The 26,818-nt window shown below is 49.2% G+C and overlaps 1 protein-coding gene across 5 annotated transcripts in view; it reads left to right on the top strand.

Annotated features, from left to right (window-relative positions):
• The window catches only part of GTF3C1 (general transcription factor IIIC subunit 1), an 87,437-nt gene that overhangs the window by 16,793 nt on the left and 43,826 nt on the right, over positions 1-26,818 (top strand). For 4 of the 5 annotated variants that reach the window (XM_036303077.1, XM_036303075.1, XM_036303076.1 and 1 more), the window contains 5 exons: positions 870-966; positions 4,998-5,121; positions 22,876-23,037; positions 24,836-24,951; positions 26,060-26,375. In XM_036303077.1, coding sequence (XP_036158970.1) covers positions 870-966; positions 4,998-5,121; positions 22,876-23,037; positions 24,836-24,951; positions 26,060-26,375 — 815 coding nt within the window. Of the gene's footprint in view, positions 1-869; positions 967-4,997; positions 5,122-22,875; positions 23,038-24,835; positions 24,952-26,059; positions 26,376-26,818 lie in introns of those variants that run through there. The other variant, XM_036303079.1, reaches the window with a different exon arrangement.

Genomic DNA, 26,818 nt, shown 5'->3' with positions numbered 1-26,818 from the left:
ATCCCCAGGGTGGGATATGTAGGAGGCAGCTGATCAAGGATTCTCTCTCATCATTGATATTTCTATCTCTCCTTCTCCCTTCCTCTCTGAAGTCAATAAAAATATACTTTAAAAAATAAGTAAATCTTTGCCTCTGACTTAGGCAGTCACCTGGCTTCTCTGGACCGCTGTTTGAGTTCTGTGTGACGGCCATGACATGGTGCTCGGTACTAGTTCCTGTGCAGTAATTCTGTGTCTTCATTTATTCTTTCATTCCTTGAGGGGCAGTAAAAATGGAGAAGTGGCTGTGGTCTCCGCATCCCATACAGAAGCCCTCCCTGCCCTCAGCCTGTAGGCAGTTAAAGCCCAGCTCTCCTTCCCCTGCTACACTGGCCACAGGCTCCTTTCTGCACCCCTCCCCCAGCTCCCCCAGGCACACCATGAGGAGCCCTGCTCTCTTGAATAGTAGCTTCCTTTGGTGGCCTTTAGCTTGGAAGGATTTTTTGTGACGTCCACTTCATAGTAAAAATGCAACCGATGGAGGGATCCGTCACTCCAGTGACGTCAGGAGTGGAAACCTGGGCTTCAGAATCCGTGTGGTGTTGTGATCTAGTGAGGAGAGCACTGGATTGGAGGGAAGCGGCCTAGGTTCACACTCAGAGTAACCTGACCTTCTCCACCAAGTGATTGACAAGGAAATATCAATCTAAACTTGAAGGTATTATCAAAATGTAATGCATTTTAAAGAACCATTTCAGTAGTTTTAGTGTAGAGTCTGCCCTAGTTAGGCACCCTGGGCCATGAGACCAAACCACTCGGAGCCCAGCCTTGAATCTAGGCGGTCTTTAGTAGCAGGTTTGAAAAGTTGAACCGTTTTGTGTTTCTCACAGGAGGAGCAAATACAACATCCTCATGGAGAAGCTTTCGGTGATGCTGAGCATGCGGAGCAACCAGATCGAGACACTAGGAAAGCTGCGGGAGGAGCTGGTGAGCTGCCGGAGCTCCCGGGGGCGGGGCTGGCCTCCCTACACCGTGGCGCGGAGATGATTAAGTGTAGATTGAATGAATTGCATTGAAAGCCCTGCTATGGACGTGCATCCCTAACCATGAAATAAGTGGAGTTTTCCTTTGTTTTATAAAACAGAAAATTGCTCAGTCCCTAACTTGCATCCTTCTTGCTCTTGACTGACTTCCATTTCCCCCTGGGGTTTTTGCCCTGAGACCTGCTGTAAAAGTTCAGCTGGAGTGGTAAACCTGGGCCTGTAGATTTACTTTCATAATTAAGCTTGTAATTTTGCTCCCAGTGGTTTTATAGTGCCATAACAGTGACTTTACCAAGAAGGAGGTGAGATGACATGGGGAGAAACAAAATCACTGACCTGCTTCGTCTTTGGGCCCCAGAAGAGAGGCAGTGATGAAGGGAGAACGAGAGGCAGAAAGCACAGAGGTGGTGCTGCTTCCAGTCGGATTTGAACAGTTAAGAAAAAGCCAAATTAGAAATGGGAGAAAAGAAAAATTGCCCTGTAGGTTAAATAGAACTTGAAACTTGAAATTTAACGTCAGGATATTTGAATAACAGGACTCAGTCCGAAAGGAGCAGGCCGAGTCTGACCATAGACTGCAGGAAGGCCTGCTCACCTGGTGCTGCCTCAGTGGGGCTCTCGTCTCTGCTCTCGCTGTTCAGAGAGGAGGATCTGCTCCTTCCTGCTGGGTTCAGTTCGTGCCCACGTGTCTAAAGCAGAGCTTACAAACAGGCGTGTGGGTCACATTCGGCCTGCACATTGTTAAAAATAAACTTGACCTAGCTTTATTTTTATTTGAGATTTCACCTAAAAAAAATCTAGGTTTCCAGCTTCCCTTGAAATATCAGAAGCTCTGACAAGCCGGGCCTTCACCTTCAGTCTCTCACGACAAAAGGTAGCTGGAGCTAGCTGTGCACTGGCCAGCTCCCCGCAGGCCCCCCCCCCCCCCCCCGTCACCTTTCAGACACCGAGCAGAGAGTCAGTGTGATTTGTCCTTACACGTGCACTGCTGTCTGTGGTAGGAAAGAAATATTTTTCTATCGGAGTCTCTATCCATAGTAGAAAAATAAAAGATAGACTGTTAGGGCCTCTTAAGAGACCCTAATAGAAATGAAGAAGATCCCTGCATGCTTAATGAATGAATGTCTTCCCACTTTGTTCTTTATATTTCTTGTCCTGCCCATGCAGATGCAGAACTGGAGGCTGAAACCCTTTGCCTACTGAGTCACTTGGGGGGTGGGAGAAGAGGAGGCTGGGCTAGTCTGCTCTCGGGTCAGCACTGTGGACTATCTAAGCAGCAAGATTTAACTGTTACAGGACATTGTTCCATTTATTCCTCCAACAAAAACTTTAGTAAGTGTTTCCTTTGAGTCAGAACCATGTTCCAGGCTAAGAGGACAGCAGTGAATGAGGACGACAGTCTCACGCTGTCGTGGAGCAGTCTGACTGGAGGGGCGGCGTGAGCACTCACTGCGGCTAGAGTGCTCCCTGGAAAGATACGTCTGAGCCCGCGAACGGCGGGAGAGCTTTCTGCAGAGCTGGGAGAGCTATAGAGCAAGTCCAGAGCTGGGCTTTGAAAGTGAGTGCTCCCAAAGCAGACAGGAGAAATGGCGTTTCGGGTGAGGGAGACTGGCTCGAGCAAAGTGTGGAGCTGCGGAGGCTGTGGGACTGTTAGAGGTCCGCTAAGAGGGAAAGTTGGGGCCACATTGAAAGGCCTTGAGTACCAGGCGGGGAGTTGGGACTTTAGCCTTTAGCCTGAGGGCTGTTCAGGAAGTGTGAAGGGTGTTGAGGAAATGAACTGGTGGACCGAAGAGAGATGGGAAGTGGGCAGCGAGGTCGCTGCTCTTGCCTCAGGCCCGGTGGGCGACTGGCTGGAAATGTTTGGGAGCCATTTTGGAGGTGATACTAGCAGGACTTGGTAAGTGACCAAAGCCAGGATGTAGAGCTGAACGAAGGAGTCCTGTCTGGTTTGCATGAGCACCGCTCAGAGAAGTAGACTGGAACTTGAGGGCCAGCTTAGGAGACCAGGACTCAGCCTTCACTGCTGACCCCACCAGGAGGAGAGTGCCTGGCCCACAGTAAAGGCTCAGTAAATAGTTGTGAATGAATGTATGAAAAAGTCAAGTACAGAAAGAGAACAAGTTTGAGTGATGATGAGATAGACGACAAATTTGATTTTAGGGCTTATTGAGTCTGAGGTTCCTCTGGAACATTCATTTGGCAGCTGGAAATAGGGGTCAGGGTGACCTTGGCAGGATTTAGTGAATACTTAGCCTGTAGATGAGATTGATGACACGAATATAGGTGCTAACTTTAGGGGGAAGATTGTGGAGGAGACTCCTATTCTTTCTCTTTTCGCCAGGCAGACTGTGAGTCCTGGATGGCAGCCCCCAGAAGGCAGGACTACATCATCCTCCCTGCTTAGTATGGGCCAGGGCTCAGGACCATATGTTGAGGGCTGGGGTTTGATGGATGAGTTTCCAAAGGGTCTTTCCACGATGCTGGGGGCACAGCTAGATTAACGATAGATGCCATTTCCAAGCAAGTGGGTTTGAATGAGCCATATGTGAGTCATCTGTATTTCTTTGATAGCCATATGTTCTGCTGCCCAACAGCTAGAGTGCTGGCTAGTCTGGGAGCTGATTTCACATTTGCGGTGGCAGCAGCCCACAGACATTTGCACCCTCTCTTTCTCCCAGGGTGTAAGAAGAAACCTGTATGACCTAGCTAACAACTCTTAGCCCTGAGTGCCTCCTGCTGTTCAGTCCCTAACTTACAACAGTGGTGACTTGCCTCACTCTTCCAGGGTCAAATGGCAGCAGCGGCTGGGGAGGGCGTGTACATGCGTCAGACAGGTTAGGTGTACAAGTGGAGAAGTATGGATTGATACTATATGGATTCCAAGAAATAGTTCATTTTCTTCTTAACTGTCATAAAAGAAAAGCAGCACAAAAATGATGATAAATGGAAACTGACCTTCAGCCTCACTGTGCAGGGACCAAGAGGGAGCGTGCAGGCGCTGGTACCGTGGAGACCGGGGCCTCTCTGGAGGGAGCAGCTGTCCTCGGCTTCCGCTGGCTGCTGCTGTGAAGAGTCCTAGGATTTATTGCCAGATCTTGTTTTTCAAGAGAAGCCAGAATGTGGATTTTTATATGAAATCTCTCACTTTTCAGTGTTGGCATGTAATTTACTTTTATGTGGAAAGACATGGCCAGGACAGAGGCTGGTTGCAGGTAACCGCTGCAGTTCAGGTGCACGTCCGGTCACTGAGGTTTATCACCTTGCAGAAATGTGACCAAGGGGCAAATGGGGAACTACACAGATAGACTAAAATCTAAAGAATGGTTTTAATATTTTTCTATTTGTCCCACTGCCTGTGGGAGGTGTGTGTATGTATTAATAATTAATACGCTTATTTGATTAAAATCAAAATAGTATGAAAGGTATACAGTGAAAAGTCTCCATTGTCTACCTCCCTCTGCCCTCATTCTCACCCCTGTATATCCTTCCAGGATCTCTAAGAAAATCCCTTTCCCCCTCTTGTAATCAAAAGGTAGAACTGTTAGTACATTGCTCTGGACCGTTTTGTGCCCTTGACAATGTAGCTTAGCAGTCTTTCCTCATTAATACCCGCCAGTGTGCTCTCATTCAAGATGACCAATTAACTTAGGTCTTGAACTTGTGCTCATTTACATGATTCTTTACTTTTTATTTATAAATATGTTTTTATTGATTTTAGAGAGAGGAAGGAAGAAGGCTAGAGAAGTAGAAACATCAAGAGAGAAACATCATTGATTGGCTGCCTCCTGCACACCCCGCCACTGGGGACCGAGCCCACAACCCAGGCATGTTCCCTGACCTGGAATCAAACCATGACCTCCTGATTTTTAGGTTGATGCTTAACCACTGAGCCACACCAGCTGGGCTACATGCTTTTTTAATTGTTTTCAACACCTTGCTTGTACCTAACAGTAGCTTTAAATTTTGTTTTGGCAGGGGCTGTGCGAAAGGACGTTTAAGCGTCTGTACCAATACATGCTGAGTGCTGGTCTGGCGAAGGTGGTGTCTCTTCCCTTACAAGAGATTCACCCTGAATGTGGACCTTTTAAGACAAAGAAAGGTAAAGGCAGTCTCAGCTCTCTTCTCTGGGCTTCATGAACGGCTCTCACTCCTCCCTTCTAAGCTCCAGCCCGTCTCTCTGCCCACGTCTGCCTGCTGTGGGATGATTTCACATGTTTCCCAGCTCTCTCCCTCTGTGCCTGGTTAGGATCTTCTGTATAAAAAGTGCTCAGGAGATGTTTGCCGAAGGAAAGTTCTTACTTCTGGCAAACACCTCTATGCGGCTGTCCCTCCAACATCTCAGCTTCCTGGTGTACAAAGAACCAGTTCGCCTTGTCCGTTCACACTACTAGTCGGTGCACCGTGCTGCATGGTCCTGTTATCTAGGCAGTACCGCCATTTTACATGTAAGACAATGAAAGTGAGAGATGCTGAGTAACTTACATAAGGTTGAGCAAGCTGTAAGCAGGAGAGGTAGGACTTACACCTTCTAAAAAAGTTAAACTAAGGACAGTGGCCTATAAAACTTTAAAACCTTCCTTAGTCCTTTATTTTTCCCTATCCCTGATTTTTATCCGGTGCCGTTTACCTCTCATTAACCAAAGTCATGGAAAAAGCTGAGGGTCAGAGCTTTCGGTAAAAGATGGTAGATTCTTCCCAAATTGCACCCTAGGGATGATATGGGATATAAAAGGAGTAAACCCACAAGTACAAAGAGAAGAGGACAGGATATGACAGAGAGAGAGCCGTCAACAACATTTTGGTGCCCAAGGGCAGATGGGCAAATGGTAACTGATGGAGCGGAGTGGGAGAGCTAAACGCTTGCGAAGGGCAGTAGCCAGGAATTGACACCTCAAAACCTGAAGTCAACTGAAACTTTCAAGATTCCGGTACCTTTGAAAGCGCAGAAGTGGATGGAACTGGACACAGGGGGATTGGTCAGTAGTCTGTGTGAAAAGCCGTATGTACCTGCGCCCCCTGCCCCCCTGTGCACAGCCAAGGAGGAACCCTTTCCCACAGGGACACAAGTCTGGCTTCTCCTGAGAGAAGATGCACCAGAAGGACTCTGTCCTCACAGACACGGGGGACAGGGTGCTGTGCTGAAAGCGGTTAGGCGACAAGTGACAGTCTCTGTACACTAAAGGCCAGAGGCTTTTCCGAAGAAACTGGCCCGTCCAAGAGAAAAGTCACCTAGAGAATGAAGTTTGGAGGTTTCCCATCAAATAGCTGGCCCCTGCCTGCTCACCTTTCACAGAAGCCCACAGTGACGGCCTCTCCTCCCCGCCCTCCAAACACCTCAAACCAGGGCTTTGGGTCAGCATTTTAATGCTTTGCCCAACGTTTGAGGAAAGCTCTAGTGCAGTGGTTCTCAACCTTGGCTGCACATTAGAATCACCTGGGAATCTTTTTGAGGTCCAGAAATCAGGATTTTAAAAAGATTCCCAGGTGATTCTAATGTGCAGCCAAGGTTGAGAACCACTGCTCTAGTGAATGTAAGAGAAACAAACTTAGGAAATAGAAACAAAATGAGGAGCAGAAGGAAACTTTTTTAAAAAGAATTCTCAGAGAGAAGAGAGGAGATCGCATCCATGAAACCATAGCAAGAGGCTATAGAGAAGGGACTGCAGAAAATAAAGAAGAGCTCTTGGAAATAACAAATATGACTGTTGCAATCAAAGATTTAGTGGAAGGGAAGATAGTAAGATTAAATGGAAAAAATATTCCAGAGAACAGAAACTCAACTGGAAAACAGGAGAGTCTAAAAGGTTTAATTCATTAACATCCACACTGCAGAGGCGCCAGAGAGAGGAAGAGGTAGTATATGCAGGGGACTAGAGCAGAGGAGAGGATGAGAAATGACACTAGAAATTCTTCCAGATCTAAAGGACAAAGGTTCTAGATCAAAAGACCTACCCGGTACCAAGCATAAGGAGCGGAAAGAGCCCTGCTCCAAGACCCAGTCCCCGAGCTTCGGAAACCAGGATAAACAGCCTTCAGGGAGGAGAGATCCCACTGCCCAATAGTAACTGACACTGGAAGGCCTTGGAGCGAGGCCATCGACATTCTGAAGGAAACAGACGTTCAATCTGCAGTTTATTGTTCAGCTTTGCCTTAACCAGGTGTGTGAATAAGGGCATTTTCATGATGCAGATCTGAAACACTGCATCTCCCATCCCCCATGTCCTCAGGAAGCTTCAGAAGGATGTACATCAAGTGACAGGCTAAGCCAAGAGGCAGGAAAACATGGGTCCAGGAGATGGCGAAGGGAAATCACCCAGACAGGCTCTGAGAGCAGCCTGTGCAGATAGTCCCAGGAGGGGATGGCAGTCATGCAAAGTCCATGCCTCGTGCATGTGAATGTGTCTCGTGAAAGTTGTACTTTGTTGGAGTCTGAGCATGAATTTAATGGTAGGTACATAGAAAACCAAGTGAATGGGGGGAAAAGTTATTAATCCCAAGAAAAACCAAAAGATATATAAGAACAAAAAGCTTAGGGCCTGTGTGCTTGCCTTTGTCAGCACAGAAAGTGCCCCGTGGAGAGAGACTGGCTTTGTAACCACAGCTCAGGAGATGTGCTGTCAATGAGGACAGGCCCTTAGCTCTGCCTGCGGGAGGTAGGCATTCGTATTTGTTGAGTGACTGTGAATACCAGTTGGAGAACTCTGTCTCTTCCTTCATTTCCTCGTTTAATTGGTGGACTCACTGCCCACCCTTTCTGGCGTCCCTGTGTCTGAGAAAAGTCTTGTGGAGGAGGTGGTAGCACAGAGATGTTTCCATACAGCAGGTGTATAAGCAGGAAGGCCGCCTGGGAGGTAGGGAAGCCCTCTAGAGCAGACCTCTGCTGAGTAAACGTGAGACTGGTTGAATGACTAGAATTCCTTGGGAGTGTGCAGCATCGGCAAGAAACTGGGGGATACTGCTAGGCCCCATGGCAGGGCAGAAAAGACTCCAAGAACCGAAAGGGATGCTGGGACTTAACTGTTAGAGGAGCCCCCCGCATTTGACTTGGAGGTATGATTATCTGAATGCTTAAAATAGTTCATCAGTTTTACTTTCTGGCCTGTTGCAAGAAAGGTATTGGAAATAAACATGAGAAATTTTGTTTTTAATGTAAATAGAAAGTCAGAAGGAAATACTGTTAAAGAACCTTTCTTGCTGTGCAGGCAGCCATGGAGCAAAGCAAAGTTTCTTCCAGGCTAAAGGTCCCTCGCTAGAATTCTTGTTCCGGCCTTTCCTGTTAGGGCAGTGGCCTCTCTACACCTCCGTTTTCTCCTCAGGATTATCTGGGGATAATAACATAGCTTCCCAGAATGCTGTGGGCCTTCCAGGAGACAGTGTACACAGAGCAGGAGCCACAGCTGGTGGCCCGTGGGCCATGTCCAGCAATGTATTCTGTTGGGCTCACAGTGTTTATTTTAATTGAAGTACTTTCTGGCATGAAAAATCAGGAATTTCACCTAAAAATCAGCCTTTCAGCTTCTCTGTAAAAATAAAGTTAGGCCACATTGAACTGCATTCCTTTAATAGTTGGCAAGGCAGAGAGGTGCTGCCCCCTTTCTCAGGCCCACCTCTCCCATTTAGCAAAGGCACCCTGCTTTCTGCTACGGAACCCACAACTGTCTTCATTCTGGTATGTCACCCGCCTGACCTTGAAGGTATGTCCATGCGCAGGGCCTGTCGCACAGTGTGGGTCCTTGTTACCTGGTGCTGGGAAGGTGAGCCCTCCTAGCAGAAGTGTCAGCATGGCTCAGCACCGCCTGAGTACCAAGGAGAGTGGTGGCGTCAGCGCTTTACTCGGGATTAAGAGGACAGGCACCCAAGACAGCAACATTGAGAATTTTCAGATTGTCACACAGGCACAGTGAGTCCATCTGGACTACTCAGGAGGCTCATCTCATTCCCATGGGAGTTTTTCCCCCCCCCCCCCCCCCCCCCCCCCCCCCCTGCTTGGGCTCACCCTCAGGGGTCCCCTCACACTAGGTGGTGAGCTCCTTGAGGGTGGTGGCCACGCCTCCCATACTTCCTGTCCTTAATGCCTGTGCAGTGTCTGCTTGGAACAGAGTAGGTGCTAAGTAATGTTTAGCTAATTTTTTTAATTAGGTGCCACTTGAGTTACTTTCCTGTGCAGGAGACAAGGGATGAATGCAGTGTTAGTTTTTCTCTGCCTTCCCAGTTGGCAAAATTAACATAAAACCTTCCCTCTAAGGCATTATGGAGTAGACAGGACTTAAATAATAAAGAAAGATGATGTATTACTTCATGTAAATTCACAGGTGTGCCTGGATCTATATGAGTTGTTTCGAAAAGCCCATAAACAAAGAGCTTGAATTTGGGCGTATTTCAAATGCATTACAGAAAGCTACAGTGATCTGTTTTGCAAAAAACCTTGGTAATGAAAACAGTCAATCGGAACTGATCTGTTTTCTAAATTTGGATTCTTTTCTTCAAGTGTTTACCAGTTATTCTGTGTTTATTAAATTGTGCCGAGAAAAGGAGGGAAGAGAAATAGAAGTTAACTTGGCAATCCCTCAGCAAAGGGTCCCAGTTGGAAGCAGTTGATGGAAGTGGAGTTGCCTGGGGCTGATGCCTGAGGCAGTCCTTGAAGCAAGTTTTCCAGGTTCTGTGACAAGGCAATGAGCTTTGCAGAGGGTGAGAGTGGGTCTGCTAATGATGTGGACTTTTCCCACACCTGTTACCCCAAGATCCTTAAAAGAATAATCAAGTTCAATAAGATATTCAGAAAATAAGATGAATATAAAAAATTAGTAGTATTTCTCTGCACTGGTAAATGAACAACCCAGAAATGAAATTAAGAAAACAGTAGCATTACAAAGAATAAAATACTGAAGAACAAATTTAACAAAAGAAGTACAAAATGAAAGCTATTAAACATTGCTGATGGAAATTTAAGATCTGAGTAAGTGGGAACACATTCCATATTCATGGATTAGAAAACAACATTGAGATGGCGATGCTCCCCAAACTGGTCTGAAAATTGTCAAAGTAAATGTCCAAACCTGTAAGAATTTTTATGCATTTATTTGAGCCAAACTGACAACAGTTGCTGAGAAGCAAAATCTCAAGGTGTCAACATAAGAAACACTCAGACATGTAGAGAATTTTTGCCAGTTTATTTGAGCCAAACTGTCAACGATTGCTGGAAAGCAAAATCTCAACGGATTGAGATAATGCTCCAGAAAATGGCAGTTTTGCACCTTATTTTATACACTAGAGGCCCGGTGCACGATATTCATGCACTGGGGGGGGGGACCCCTCAGCCCGGCCTGCACCCTCTCACAGTATGGAACCCCTCAGCGGACATCCCCCAAGGAGTCCTTAGCACTGCCGCTGCCACTGCTGCCGCCGCTGAGCTCACCAGCCATGAGCCGGACTACTGGCTGAGCAGCGCTCCCCCTCTGGGAGCACACTAACCATTAGGGGGCAGCTCCTGCGTTGAGCATCTGCCCCCTGGTGGTCAGTGTGTGTCACAACAACCAGTTGTTCCACCATTCAGTTGATTTGCATATTAGGGTTTTATTATATAGGACTAGAGGCCTGTTGCACGAAGAGATTTGTGCAATAGGCCTTCCCTTCCCTTGGTTGCTGGCACCAGTTTTCCTCTGGCACCCAGGACCCAGGCCTTCTCTCTGGCTGGGCTCCGGCCAGAGTCCCCCGCCTCCCCACCTTCAGGCCTCGCGGCTCCACTGATCCCGGGGGCGGTAAGGCCTCACAGCTCTGCTTGGCGCCAGGGCTGTGAGACCTTGTGGCTCCACTGATCCTGGGGCCATGAGGCCTCCCAGCTCCACTGATCCCGGGGCCGTGAGGCCTCGCTGCTCGGCTGGCTTCGGGGCCGTTTGGCTTCACCCCACCGCTTGGAGCCTACATATGCAAATTAACCGCCATCTTTGTTGGTGGTTAATTTGCATATCACTCTGATTAGCCGATGGGAAGCGTAGCGAAGGTACGGTCAATTACCCTTTTTGTCTTTTAATAGATAGGATTACAATCAAAGGAGATGGCGTAAGGGGGTTACGTGAAATTCACTGATGATAGATTAGGGAGCCTGGAGAAAGCAAAGTGGGAAATCTCTGGGAGTAAATAAAAAGTAAAAGGAATAAGGAAAAAAATAGTACAAGGAATAGACACATACTTCTTTTATATAGGTGGGTACAAGATAGTTAACAGTTAACAATTAACATGATAACAATGAGGGAATTTGTGGTCTCTGCCCTGGTGCAGTGGTTGTGCTTTGAGAACACTCAGACATGGTAGTGTTTTAAAATTCAAAACAAAACCAAGAAAGCCAGTCACAACCAGCCATTACTATATGATTCCTTTATGGGAAAGTGCATGTAGTGTTCTGTAGGAAATTACTTTGATATTCCAAGGCATGTTATCAGGTATGTTAGCAAAAAAAGACTATAGGCCCAGTTAAGGTAAAGATTGACTTTTTAAAAATATATATATTTTTCAGAGAGGAAGGGAGAGGGGGAAAGAGAGATAGAAACATCAGTGATGAGAGAGAATCATTGATTGACTGCTTCCTGAATGCCCCCTACTGGGGATCAAGCCCACAACCCGGCATGTGCCCTTGACTGGAATCGAACCTGGGACCCTTAAGTCCGCAGGGCGACACTCTATCCCCTGAGCCAAACCAGCTAGGGCAGGGGTGGGCAAACTTTTTGACTCGAGGGCCACAATGGGTTCTTAAACTGGACTCAGAAGAAGGAGCTGCAGCCGTGTTTCCCGACGTTGCCATGTTAACACTGCTGCTGGTGAAGGAGCGGAGGGGAGAGCAAGAGAACCCTTGCTCAGTGGGCCGGATAGAACAGCCGAACGGGCCGGATCCGGCCCGCGGGCCGTAGTTTGCCCACGGCTGAGCTAGGGCAAGATAGACTTTTGTTAGGGAAAAATACTAGCCTAAGTCATGACTACCCACTATGTTTTATTTTTAATTTCAGACCATTCTATATGGTTACTTCAATTTATAAGGCCATCATGCAGGCATTCCATGAGCTTGTCAAGTTTAATATGTGGCCCCTTTTTCATCCACAAGATTCAATGCAGTTCCTGTAAGAATCCAGCTGACTTCTTTATAGAAATGGACAAGCTAATTCAAAAATTATTGTAGAATTGCAAGGGACCCAGATAGCTAACACAATTCTGGAAAAGAAGACTCAAGTAGGAGGACCCACACTTCCCAATTTCAAAATGTATATAAAGCAACAGCAATCAAGACAGCATAGTATTGACACAAGGATAGACAGAGATCAATGGAATAGAATTGAGAGTCCAGAAATAAGCCCACACCTCCATCAACTAATTTTCAAAAAGAGTGCCAAGACCATTGAATGGAGAAAAGCCAGTCACAACCAGCCATTACTATATGATTCCTTTATGGGAAAGTGCAGTATAGGGAATCGAGAAATAGATTAGTAGGTACTTAGTACTTAAAGGTTAGGGCAGTAGCTAAAGGGTTTGAGGTGATGAAGATGCTCTAGAATTGCCTGGTGACAGGTGCACATACTTGTGAACATACTAAGTAACCATTGACTTGTATACTTTAAATGGGTGAGTTAAATACTCAAAACCTATATGATCTTATTAACCAATGTCACCCCAACAAACTTAATTTTAAATAATAGGTGAATTGTATGGTATATGAATTATATCTTGATATAGCTATTAAAATTCAAAACAAAACCAAGAAACACATAATAGGGTACAGCAAATTAAAAAGGACAAAAGGAGACATTTAAAATATTATAGTTAAAGTATACAAGCTAAGAAAAGAAGAATGAGCCATATTAAGGATTAAAATGCAATAAAATAAATAAGAATGTTTAAAAGAGGTTTGAAACCAGAAATCTAGAATTTAAAAAAATGAAGGTTAGAAACACAAAAGGATGAACAGAAAGAATAGAAAAAGATTGGAGAAAAATTTAAAGCCTAGAATATTAATGGTGCTGGGGGAAAACAGTTAAAAGTAGCATGAAATCTTTAAAAATGAAAAAGTTGATTAAAGGACACTGGCAAAAAAATTAGTAATTGCTATCAATAATTAAGATAAATCTATATATATATAAAAGGCTAAGTGACCAATCAACTGACCGGTACATATGATGCGCACTGGCAATTTAAAAATAAACGTTGAGCCCTGACCATTTTGGCTCAGTGGCTAGAGCGTCGGCCTATGGACTGAAGAGTCCCAGGTTCGATTCCAGTCAGGGGCATGTACCTTGGTTGTGGGCACATCCCCAGTGGGGGGTGTGCAGGAGGCAGCTGATCGATGTTACTAAGTCATTATCCCTCTCCCTTCCTCTCTGTAAAAAATCAATAAAATATATATTTAAAAAATATAAATAAATAAATAAATGTTGACTCGCGCATGCACAATACATATAAAGCTCTCGCTGGTACCAATCTTGACAATGTAGGAATATTCCCACCTGAACTCGTTTTTGGACATGGTCAATTATATGTTGCTTTCTCTCGAGTTCAAAGAGTGTGTGACAAAGTTAAAGTTGTAAATACTTCATCACAAGGGAAATTAGTCAAGCACTCAAAGTGTTTTTACTCTTAATGTGGAATACAGGGAGATACTAGAATAAGTTTAATCAATTTATCAGTCATTGTTTTTACCAGTGTTGTTTTTATATCATGTTTTTGTTGTTTTTACATCATATCTGTGTTGTTGTTGTTATATCAAGTTGTTATTGTTTATTTATTAATCAACTTATATTATTTTCATATACATTTTACTAATTTTCTTTCATCTCTGACATTTATAGAGAAAGTGCGAACAGTGATATTAAAGTATTTCTTCTAATTCATTTCCTTTCAATTTGCACAAATCCATGCACCAGGCCACTAGTATAATAAGATTTTAAAAAAACACCACTTTCCCAAATAGGCCTGTCTTTCCACCTCTGTGCCTTTGCTGGTGTCTTTCCTTCTGCCTGGGATGCCTATCTTCCGCCTAGACAATTCTCTTGTATCCTTTAATCCCACCCAAATGTCAGCCTCTCCCCTGCCCCTGCCAGCCCCATCCTGCCTCTTTCTCATTCGCCAGCCCAGTGCATGCTGGCAGTAAAGCCCTGAGCACTCTGCAGCTTGTTTCTCAGTGGTCACGGGGCCAGCTCACATGCTCAGCACTTCCACACATTTACCACGCAGTCCTTACCCCAGGTTAGTCTAAACCTGCTGTTAGAATGATCCCCACTGTATAGATGAGGCACCCGAGGCTCAGAGACATTAGCAGTTTACCCAGGATAGAACCAGAACTCAACACACTGACCTGCGCTCCCGGCCTCTGACATAGATGCAACCCTTTGCAGGGGCAGGGACCCTATCACATTTATCTCTATATGTTCTGGGCCCAACACAAAGTAAATGACGTGAAACTGAATTAAAGGCCCCACACAGTTTCTTGACATTTCAGGCTGGGTGATTAGATATGATTCTTGGTCCTCAAAAGCTGTGTTTTTCTAAGGTTGTAATAATTATAATAGCAATGGTAAAAGCAGAATCAAGCACGGCTTATTGAACAATACTTGTATGCCAGATGCTGTCCTGAGTACTCTAAGATACTATTCTTGTCCCCTTTTATGGTAGCTGAGTACCCTGAGGCATAGAGAGGTCATTCCACAGTTTTACCGCTGGTGAGTGGCAGAGGCAGGTCCGCACCAGACTGCTGGGAGCCGGTCCATCCTTGCTGTTTCAAGGGACCTGGCATATATGGCATACTGTTCTTAATATGTTTGCTCACCTTCTTGGCACTATGTGTTTTAACCAAGGTCACCTCTCTGAGAAAGGTTGTTTCCCCAGGTAGGGATTTTCCCCTGAAGTTAGAGAGGGAATAAAACCCCTTAACTAAGTGCCAGGCGGGTAATTAATCACTTTAACTACGAACAATCATGCTTAAGCTACATAATCTTTACTCCCTGGAATGGAGATAAGAAACGCCCTAACCTTTGAAATAGAGATTGATAGGATTGGAATCAACTGGTATAAATACAGATGTAACAAGACAACTGGACACAGAACCTACACACAGAACCTAGACACAGAACCTACACAGAACCTAGAGACAGAAGAACTTCGCTGGAGAGAACATGGCAAAAGATCCTGGACAGAAACTGGCCACAGAACCTAGAGACAGAACCTAGCGAGAGAACCTGGCTGAAGAACCTAGAGACAGAACCTGGCTACAGAACCTGGATAGAACATGGCAAGAGAACCTGACTAGAACCTGGTGACTGAACCTGGCTGGAGAACCTGGACAGAACCTGGCTGGAGAACCTAGCAAGAGAACATGGACACAGAACCTGGCTGGAGATCCTAGCCAGAACTTCGCTGGAGATCCTGACCAGAACTTGGCTGGAGATCCTGGCTAGAAATCCTGGCTAGGCTGCTGATCAACTGAATGCTGTCTCCGTGTCATTCCTTCTTCGCCGACTCCGTCTACACCTTTGGGAACCCCTGGACCTGCTGGGGTTGGACCCCAGCATCTGGCGCCCGAACAGGGACCCCTAGGTATGCCCCACTCTCAGGATGGATAGGACTCCACCATAGGAAGAGGGTGGATAGTCTTCGCTGACTCTGTCCACACCTTTGGGGACCCCTGGACCTACTGGGGTTGGACCCCAGCACCAGACAGACTGACTCCAGAGCCCATCCTTTTATTTATTTACTAGAGGCCCGATGCGTGAAATTCGTGCAAGAATAGGCCTTCCTTTCCCCGGCTGCCGGCACAGGCTTCTTTTTGGCCGCCAGCAGGCACCCAGGACCTGGGCTTCCCTCTGGCCCTGGCTTCATCTGGAAGGACGTTCAGAATGACATGCAGAATGATGTCCAGTCTAATTAGCATAATACCCTTTTATTATTATAGACTAGCGGCCCAGTGCACAAAAATTTGTGCACTGGGCGGGGGGGGGAAGGTCCCTCAGCCCGGCCTATGCCCTCTTGCAGTCTGGGACCCCTTGGAGGATGTCCACCTGCTGACTTAGGCCCACTCCCTGGGGGATCGGGCCCAAACTGGCAGTCAGATATCCCTCTGGCAGCCCGGCAGCCCTCGGGGGATGTCTACTTGCCAGCGGGGAGCAGGCCTAAGCTGCAGTCGGACATCCTTAGTGTGGCTGAGGAGGTGGGAGAGGCTCTCACCACCACCGCCGTACTGGCAGCTGTCAGCCTGGCTTGTGGCTGAACAGAGCTCCCCCTGTGGGAGCACACTGACCACCAGGGGGCAGCTCCTGCATTGAGCGTCTGCGCCCTGGTGGTCAGTGTTTGTCATAGTGACCAGTCATTCCTAGTCGTTCTGCTGTTAGGGTCAGTTTGCATATTACCCTTTTATTATATAGGATAGAGGCCTGGTGCATGGGTGGGGGTCGGCTGGTTTGCCCTGAAGGGTGTCTCGGATCAGGGTGGGGGTCCCGCTGGGGTGCCTGGCCAGCCTGGGTGAGGGGCTGATGGCTGTTTGCAGGCTGGTCAAGCCCCCGCTCCCCCCGGCCCCCCCAGTGAGACCTTCACCCCATGGAAGTTTGGCCAGCCTGGGTGAAGGGCTGATGGCTGTTTTCAGGCTGGCCACACCCCCTTTAGGGTGAGGAGTCCCCACTGGGGTGCCTGGCCAGTCTGGGTGAGGGCTGAGGGCCGTTTTCAGGCTGGCCAAGCCCCCTGTCGACGGAAGCTCCCAGCCTCTCCTTTTTTTTCTTTTTTTTTATTGGATTTATTTACCTTCTATAATTGAAACTTTGTAGCCTTGAGAGGAGCTCAGAGCCGGCCAGGGTGGGCAGGAGGGAAGCCTCCTGCTCTCTCCAGTTCCGTGGCCACAGCCAGCTGAAAGCAGGTATCTGGGGTTTATTTACCTTCTATAATTGAAACTTTGTTGCTTTGAGTAGAGCTCAGAGTCCACTGCGGCAAGCGGGAAGCTTGGCTTCCTCCATCACTGGGCAACCAAGCCTCCTGCTTGCTCCAGCTCCATGGCTGCCGGCCGCCATCTTGGTTGGGTTAATTTGCATATAGTCACTCTGATTGACTGGTGGGCATGGCTTAAGGTGTAGCGAAGGTATGGTCAATTTGCATCTTTGTCTTTTATTAGTGTAGATTTTGTGTTAATCCTCACTGAAGGATATTTTTTTATTGCTTATTGCTTTTTAGAGAGGGTGGATGGGAGGGAGGGGATGGGAGGCGTGCAGAGAGAAACAGAAACATTGATGTGAGAGAAACACATTAACTGGTTGCCTCCGCACCGTCTCAGTCTGGGGCCAGGGATCAAACCTGCAACACAGGTATGTGCCCTTGACTGGAATCGAGCCTACAACCCTTTGGTGTGTGGGTTGGTGCTCTCACCACTGAGCCACAACTGCCAGGGCAGAGCAGGTACTTCTAACCTATTCCGTCACCCTGGGGCGGGGCTCCAGCACCCTCCTCCATCATTCTGGGTGCTGCCCTGAAGTCTGTTCTTCCTGCTCCTGCCCAGGCCTCTCTGCAGTTACCCATGGCAGCCACCTCAGATTGTCCCCTTGGCTTGCTTATCATTCCGGAGTCCAGACTCTCCAGATGACTTCCTAGCACTGACCAGCCTGGACCTGGTCCCTCTTCAGGAGTGTGTGTGTGGGGGGGGGGGGGGGGGGGCATATAATACTGAATTTCCTAATATCTGCCTGGCTCACCAATGGGACTTCCCCTGGGCTGCTGACTCTTCAGGAGGAGGGCTCTCCTGGTGCTCCTTGTTCCCATCTGGCTTTTGTTCTTCTCGGGGTGATCACAGCTATGTGTACCGTTTGGCTAGGAGGCCAGATGATAGTTTTCTTTGGGAATGTGAGAAACACAGGCTATTGGTTCCACTTCACAGCCACTCTGGGTTTTCCTTTACACCAAACAAACAGTGCTTTCTGATAAAAATTTGAAACTCTAGCCTCGCCAGGTAGCCTAATGCGGAAAAAGGCCACTTGCTGGGTCCAAGACATAGGTTACATCACTCGACCCCTCTGAGCTTCAGTTTCTTTTCTCTTAAAATGGCAGTAATAACTAGCAGAATCCTCATGATAATTAAGTAAAATAGCTTCTGAAAACACCTGACACAGTGCCTGGCTTACATAGGTGTTCAGTAAAGATTCACCCCTCCCCTTCTTTTCAGGATCTTTAGAATGTGAGGGAAGCCATCCTTCCTTGAGGGTAACACAAGCCGATCCTGGGTCTTTGACACAATAGAACTGCATGATTCCTTTGTGTTGAGTTGCTGAAATTAGCGCACCACATTGTTAAATGCCTAAAATTCCTTGTGCTTGGAAGTCTGTGCCTCTGACCTGGTTGTATCTCTCCTGCCTTTTGTTCCTGGAAAGAAAGCCCTGCACCCAGTTGTCGGGGGCTGCCACTAATAGGCAGCAACTCTTCCAGGGATTGCTGGTTACCGAGATGGAGAGAGAGGCTGTGCTCACCTTGCCTGGGTGTGCTGGCCAGGGTCTCGCTCTCGCCCTTCGTGCTTCGGCTTTAGCTGACCTGTGGTCTGGACCAGGCTGCATTAAAAAGGTAGAATGGGCTGAAGGGATTTTGATAATGAAAACCTGAAATGCTGAGGCTGATAAAACCAGAACTGTGGGAAAGCTATGAGCGCCAGTGAAACTGATTCCAAGTGGCCTGGACATGACGCACAGACTGCACGTGGTCCGTCCCCTGCCTGCCTTCTCTCTGACTGTTCGCCCCTTCCCCATGGGGCTGGACACTCATTAACCCTACTTACAAGCGAGACGCTTGAGGCTGAGGGAGGGCAACCAGCCTGCCCAGGTTCACACACCAGCTCTGGCAGGAGAGTCCAGATTCTTCTGTTGTTGTGGTTAATCCTCACCTGAGGATATTTTTCCATTGATTTTTAGAGAGTGGAAGGGAGGGGGAGAGACAGAGCAAGAAACACTGATGTGAGAGAGATACATCAATTGGTTGTCTCCCACACGTGCCCCAACCAGGGCCTTGGATCGAGCCTGCAATTGAGTTATGTGCCCTTGACTGGAATCAAACCTGCAACCCTTCGGTCCACAGGCTGACACTCTATCCACCGAGCCAAACTGGCTGGGGCAAAAGTCCAGATTCTTAACCACTGTGCACACTGCCTCTCTAACACAAGGTTTTCCAAAGTATGGTGAGTATGAAACGGCATGGGGAAAGTGAAGTGTCTCCAAGGACAGTAAGTTGAGAAAGACTAGAGACAGACGCAGCTTGGGTCTCCTAGTCAGGTGGCTGCAGAAGAATGTGGTGCAGTTGGGACTCGCAGCAGAGCTGTGATCCGTGGGATCTGGGATAGGCAGGGCTGCAGACCCACGGGCCCAAACCTCAGCAGCCATCTGGACGAGTCATGCTGGGCCTTCTGGAAGCACAACCACCTCACCAAGCCCAGCGGGATGCTTGAGACCACCCTCCACTCGGGGTGTGCTAGAGACTCGCCTCTCCCAAGTCACATGCTCCTTGACAGTCCTCCGACTCCCAGTGCCCAGTGTGATTGCTGGGAACAGCTCAGTCCTTGTGTGTCACCTCCCCCACCCCGGCCAGCAGCCTGCCTGTCCACGGGCCTTCCTGAGCCCCAGGCACAGGACCAGAGCAGGAGGAGTTTCCCCATTATCTTCAGGAGCCAGGCCACCACCTTAGGCCCTGGGGCTTTTCTACCTGGCAGGAAGGCACCAACTATTTTTACAGATACGAGCTCTGCCACTCCATAGCTCCATTACTTTGAGCAGGTCACTTAACCTCTGGGCCTCGGCTTTCACATCTGTACAATGGGGCTTTCAGGGGCCCACCAGCCTCTGATTGTGAGATTTGCTGGGTTCCTTCTTGTAACGCCCAAGCACAGTGCCTGGCCCACAGCAATGCTGGCTGTTCTGGTGGAATGATTACTGTGTGCCAGTCTCTGTACGGACGTTATCTGGGGTCATCCTAGTACTAACCTGTGAAGCAGAGAACCTTGTCATCTCATTTTACTGAGTGGAAAGCAAATCTTTGCTAAGTCACTTCTCAAAGTCACAGAAATGAGAGATTGTAGAGCTGAGATTGACCCGCATTTTCTTGGTCCTGAAGCCCATCTGCCCCCACACTCCTGGCCGTCCATCCGTCTGGCTGTCAGCAGAGGAGGCAGCTGTGCATTTGGAGAGGCCCAGGATTGGCATTGGGGGCAGTGCTGTGGGAGCCGAGGGTGGGAAGTCGCCGCCTTGATGCGGAGCAGAGGCCTCGGAGGCAGGGAGGGTTCTTGGTCACCCTCGGGGTCCGTGAGTGTATAGCAATGTTTCCCTCTTCCACGTGTGTCTGTTGGGGGGCTGTTCCGTGTATCTTCTTGGCTAATGAGCCCCGTAAGGAAGTTGAAAGGGGTAGGAGAAGAAATGCAGGGCTGTAGCTGCAAATGTAGAGTGTGCCGGTCTGCTCCGCTAGGTGCTGCATCGAGTCACGCTCACGCAGACGCCACTGGCCCTGGCCCAGGTCACATGGGCGCCTGTCAGTAGGAGCTATTTGTCATCCAAGGTTTAGGGCCTGAGCTCCCAAGCAGACTGCCTGGTAGAACCCAGCTCCTCGCTTGCTACCGGTGGGAGTCTCTCTAAGTGTGAACGGGTGGGAGCACCATCCCAAGGCTGTGGTGAGGACTGGCTCGTGTGACGCGTGGAGATCAGAGTCCAGGACATGGCTCTCCTTGAGAAATGGTAGGCGTTTTACTATTAGGAGCAGTAGATTGCTCTGTGAGCACCACCTAGGAGCCAGAGGAGGGGGTGCAGGGGTTGGGAGCGGCTCAAGTAGAGGACAGCAGGGAAGACCCCTTGGGGAGTGGCTTGGTGGACAGTGTCTGGTCATGTGTTAGCAGCAGGTGCCTCTGCCCCAAGGGAGGGCCCAATCCCGGTCACCTGGGCCTTCAAATAGTTCTCACCTGTATAGATGGGCCCAGGAGTCCCATGTCCACAGGTTTTTTCTCCTGATTATTAAGGCTCCCATCCAGGCAAGAGAAATGGAGGGAGAAGGCAGGTACTTAGAGCAAAGGCAAAGCCACAGGAAGCAGGAGAGCCTGGGAGGACCCGCCAGGCACAGGGAGCTGGGGCTTAAGGAGGTCTGCGCCAAGGTGTGGCTTCAGGTTTCTCCTGTTAAAAAGCCATGAACTGGGGGGATTCCTGTCACTTTGAGGTGTTGGGGGGAGTCAGCACCAGGCTGCCCCGAGGACCATCAAAGCTGCCCATACTCCCTCTGGTGGGTCAGCCTCAACTACCCTTTCTCTGAGAGTAAGATTGACAAGTTCAGGGCCCTGAGATGCTTTCTTGTTTTTGAACTTCACTGTGAGCCACGTGCTCTGTCTCCACCAGGCTCCTCTGACCACGCTCAGTGGCGCTCTACTGTGGGCATTTCCGTGGCCACAGCTCCTGCACAGGAGGCGCTGGGTCGCAGACCAGCTCCAGTGCCGCTCTCTGCGGTGGTGCTGAGGACTCTGCACCTCAGAGTGCTGCTGAAGCTGGTGGAGAAACCATCCGTGTCCCTGCTGCAGCAATGACTACAAGCTGAGTGACAAAACAGGAATTTATTATTCCACAATCCGGAGATCAGAGTCTGAAATGGGTCTCACTGGGCTGAAATCGAGCTGTCCACAGGCTCTGGGAGACGCCATTCCCTGGCCTTTGCCAGTTCCTAGAAGCCACCCGCATTCCTCGGCTCAGGTTCCCTCCCTCCGTCTTCAAAGCCAGCGAAGCGTAGCACCTCCAGTCTCACTCTTCTCCTGCCTCCCACTGACAAGGGTATTACATTGGGCCCGTCGGATAATCCAGCACCGCCACCACCACAAAAGCCTTCATTGCGCCTGCAAGTCCCTTTTGCCATGGAAGATAACTTGTTCATAGGTCCCAGGAGTTAGGGCGGGGACATCCTGGACGGGCAGTGTTCTGCCTCCACACTGTCATGTGTCATAGGACCCCTCAGTGCAGAATCGCTTCTCCCAGGTTGGGGACCTGCGATCCTGCCTGAGCAGCTAGGCCCCTGTCACTGGCGAGCTGTTGGATGCTTGGCCCGTCTGTACCTCAGTTTCTTCATCTGCGAAGGGCCTCCTGGCGTTGTCAGGATCCAATAAGTTAGCACGTGTAAAGCGTCAGACATTGTTGCTTTTCCTCGTGCCTTTATCTTCTCCAGCCGTGGGCACTCACTGTCACTTTTCCTACGTTGTGCCTTCAGAATAGGTGCGGTGTGATGGTTTGAAGCCAGCCCAGGGTGAGGAAGCTTCTCTGGGTACCACCACTTGGTCCCCGTCGTCCTTCTTTTATATTATGCATAAAAGCTGTTGCTGCACAGAGTGCTGGGGGGCCTGTTATGGTGGCAGCTTTCACCTCGTTTTGAGCTATTCTTTTGGACTAAATGTCTGCACTTAGAATCACTGGGTTAAAGGCTTCCTGAAATGCCCACCCTTTATTGGTAGTGGGTATCGGCACACCCAGAACAGGATGGTTTTCATCCTGTCAGCAGTACTGCCTGCTGCCTGCTGTGCTCCCGGCACTGTTCTGGGGGCTGGGGCGACTACGGTGGGAAAAGACAGGCCTGGAGCATGTTTCAAGCAGAGGCTGCTGTTTACTTAGGACTGACAGGGCACTTCATTACTCCTCTCATTTGCATTTCTTTGTTCACTAATTATGTCCAAAACAAAGAGCAGTTTTACAGAGTAAATTTTCAGGTCTTGTACCCCAAGACGTGCAGTTTTAAAAGTGTCAAACTCCATGCTGTGCGGGTCCTCTCTCTGGGTCTCTCTCTGCTGAAGTGCCCTCCCCCAACACTGTTCACTCATTGCTGGAGGCCGTGCCTGTGTTCCCAGGGACCGACGTCATGGTGCGCTGCCTGAAGCTGCTGAAGGAATTTAGACGGAAGATTGAGGACGACCAGGACGACGATGAGGACGAGGAGGTCATCTCCAAGGCAGTGCCCCCGGTGGACATCGTGTACGAGCGGGATATGCTCACGCAGACCTACGAACTCAGTAAGCCCCGTTCTCACACCTGCTTGCGGGCGGCTCCTGAGCGTTGGAGGCAGAAATGTTTGCCCGTGTGTCAAGAGGGCTTCGCTCTTGAGGCTGTAGCACAGCAGGAGGCACCATGGGTCCTTGAAGGGTGTAGGCTTTTGGATCAGATTTGAGTTTGAATCCTTGCTCTGCCACTTGTTAGCTCTATGACTTTAGCAAGTTCTCCAAGCCTCAGTTCCCTCATCTGCAAAATGGGTATAATACCCACCATGGCATCTAATGAGGACTAGGATTAAGACATTTGGTGTAGTGCCTGGTATATAGAAGGCACTAAAAATATTAGCTGTTAGTGTTACTACTCTAAGATTTGAGAGCCACCTACCATCTTCTAAAATTGATCTGGAGTCACTGCAGGCTGAGAATTCCAGTGACAAGTGGGGGGCGGGGAGGGAAAATATGTCTCCCCTCATTCTTTAGCTTTCCTCTGGATCCCCTAAAATCCATGTAAGACAGCAGTGCCCCATTATAGTAGGTGTGGCTGCCGGTCCCTGTAGGGAGGGAAGAGTAGAAGGTGAGGTGGCTGCCGGAGAGCTGATTTGGCCGCAGGACAAAGACACACTGGCAAGTCAGCACAGCATTTTTGACAGGCTGAGTGGCAGCTTTTATCAGCTGTTCCCATCTCTCAGAATGGGTTCCTCAGAACACAGTTTGGGAAAGGTCACCCTGGACCCTCTCCGCCCCACCATTAGCATGTTACTAGTTCAGTTTGGGAACACATTCTCGTCACCTCTTTTCATCCTGGCATTGCTTTTTCTACATGTACAATACAGCAAACCTCCTTCATCCGGATTGCCGTTATCTGGTAGCCTCAAGTGTGTGTGAGTCAGGAAATAAGGGGAAGATATTTCTGAGCAAAGAGCTGTGCCAGGAAGTCTGCCCTGCAGTCGCGTGTTTTACTTTGTAGGGACTCCCTGCCGCCCACCGTGGCTCCTGCCAGGCTCCTTCCTAGGGCTGCCAGCCTCCAGTAGCCCAGCCAATTCAGGGCTTCTTAGCGATACAGTAACGGCACTGGGCGTGGCCATGTAGCAGCAGGAGCCAACAGATGGAGCCAGTGCTAAGGCACAGCCACCTGCTGGCCATGTAGATGGGGCCACCTAGCATGATCCCTTCCAGAGTCCTGCTGGTTGACAGCTGTGACAGGACAGTGATCCACATCACCTCTGTGTCCACCGAGAAAGGCTGGGAAAATGTTGAAGTTCTTAATTAAACAGTATTGGGATGCTTTTTCAAGGGATTCATTAAATTTATCTAAAAAAGTCCATTCCTGGGAAAGAGCTAACTTCCTGCTGCTGGAACTTAGTAGATCAGAAGCTGATCACTTGCCATTTGGATGGTGAGCACTTAAAAACTGGTGCTTAGCCCTGGCCGGCTTGGCTCAGTGGCTAGAGCATCAGCCTGTGGACTGAAGTGCCCTGGGTTCGATTCTGGTCAAGGGCACATGCACGGGTTGCAGGCTTGATCCTTTGTGGGGTCGTCAGAAGGCAGCCAGTCGATGATTCTCCTCATTGATGTTTCTCTCTCTCTCTCTCCCTCTCCCTTCCTCCCTGAAATCAATTAAAAAATATATTAAAAAAGAAAACTGGCCTTAGTGGTGGTATTCAGAGTGTTGGGAGGGGAGAGAGGAGGCATTTGTGTTCTTCTATTTGTTGGTGTCACTGCACTGAAATGCCTGCTTTAAAGGTGGGTGGGAATTGACGTGACTGGTGCGGAATGGCCCCTTTGCAGAGGTTGGGTTCAGGTGTATTGTTTCACACAGTTGAGCGCAGAGGCACGAAAGGAATTTCCCAGGCTGAAATCCGAGTGGCCATGAATGTGGGAAAGCTGGAAGCAAGAATGCTGTGTCGTCTTCTCCAAAGATTCAAAGCTGTCAAGGTAACATCGCGAGTCCTCCGGGCCCTTCACTGTCTGGGTGTGTGCGCACACAGTGTGATCACGAAGGAGTGTCTCGGCCGGTCAGAAAACCGACGGGCTGCCGTCTCTCGAGGCGGCAGATGCTGCCCGGGGCCCATACTGTGGTTTTGTTAGTTTTTACGTCTTAAAAACTGAAGGAGTTGTCAGCATTGGAAAGTCAGGACATGTGGCAGTACCCCCCTTCCGTGTGGGGCACCAGCTGCCGTGACAGAGCCTCCGGCCGCCCCTGCAGACAAACAGGTGCCCTTCAGGGCTCCACAGGCCCTCCTGGCCCCCTCTTTTTTATGCTGCTTGTCTGGCTCTTAGGGCCTGAGCTGGCTAAGTAGGCATGTCTGGCGTTCTCCTTTCAGAACTCAGACCTGCTGTGTCAGCCCTTTGTGCCTCACTCTCTTCTTCTGAATTTTTTGGCCACTTTTCTGGAGGGCAGTATTAGAATGAAGCTAATGATTGTAGGGCCCTTGGCACTATCCATGGCATGTGGTTGGAATATAAAAAATGCTGCTCTTCCTGACATTTAGGGCCCTGGGAGAGCCCCTCTGCCCTGTCCTAGAAGATAGAGTGAGTGTGGATTGGTGATGACCTCATATCAGTCCCCATGCAGTGGCTAAATGGAGCTGTGACCTCCGGGCCCTGACTCGCCAGTCTGTGGGCACAGGTCTAACCCATTGAATTGTACATAGCAAACCCTCACTGCTTACTAACCATTTCTTTATGGCCTAGTCCTGAGCCAGCCATGGGGGCACGTGGAAGACCAAGTTAGGGCCTGGCATGAACTGGACTACCTGCAGGTCCCTAGCAAAGCATGTCTCGCAGAGCAGACACACATTCAGGATTGCGATTGAGAAAACTCTCCGACAGGCCTGTGGACGCAGGAGCTGAGGGGGCCGCGGCAGGAGACCTGTGAGGGAGCATCCATAGGCCCGACCGGAGCCCGGGCAGTGAGGGGGAGGAGACACGGGCGAACGCAGGCATGATAAGGAAATGGACACCGCAGGCCCAGGGGCCAGCTGAATGCCTGTGTGAACAACGCCCTCTTTTGAACGTAATTAAACACATCTCACCTTCCCAGGGATTCATGGAAGACGAGGGGCGGCAGCGGACCACCAAGTACATCTCCTGCGCGTTTGCAGAGGAGAGCGACCTGAGCCGGCAGTACGAAAGGGAGAAGGCGCGCAGCGAGCTGCTGGCCACCGTGAGCTTGGCCTCGGTGCCGGAGGAGTCCCTCCCGCCTGAGGGAGAGGACACTTTCCTCTCTGAGCTGGACAGCGAGGAGGAGGGCAGCAGCAGCGGCAGCAAAAGGAGAGGCAGAGGGTCACAGGGAGACATGAAATCCTCCTTGAACTCCAGTCTCGGGAGCCAGCCTCATCACTCCACCCCCATCAAGGGTACGGTGCTCGGGGTGGGAGCAGGGGAGCGGCCGGGCACGTGTGCCTCGGTCTGAGCTGCTGCCCATCCGCCTTGCTCTGGTTTCTTCAGAAAACACCCCGTTCGGTTCAGCAGGCACTGAGAATGTCAGACAGCTGTGCAGTCTGTCTCCTGGCTCCTTGGCAATGCTTTGGTTTGTGTTTTCACTGTTAAAGTGATGGAATCCCATAAGCTCCCTCAGTCCAGTCCCTCCAACAACCTAAGAACCCCTCAGGCTTTCAGTTTAGTTACAGAAGACATTCCTAATGTGTGGAGGGTTGTCTACGGCCATACCACCCTGAACGCGCCCGATCTCGTCTAATGTGTGGAGGGTGGTGCTCGTGACAGATTTTCAAATCAGGTGTCCAGCTGCGGGGGCACCGCCCTGCTTGCTGGGTTCACTGCCCCATCTTCACGCTGAGCA

Source organism: Myotis myotis, unplaced genomic scaffold (genome assembly GCF_014108235.1).
Source record: "Myotis myotis isolate mMyoMyo1 unplaced genomic scaffold, mMyoMyo1.p scaffold_m19_p_35, whole genome shotgun sequence".
NCBI classification, from domain to species: Eukaryota; Metazoa; Chordata; class Mammalia; order Chiroptera; family Vespertilionidae; genus Myotis; species Myotis myotis.
Note: the sequence above shows the minus strand (reverse complement) of the source record. Positions and strands in the feature narration are given on the sequence as shown.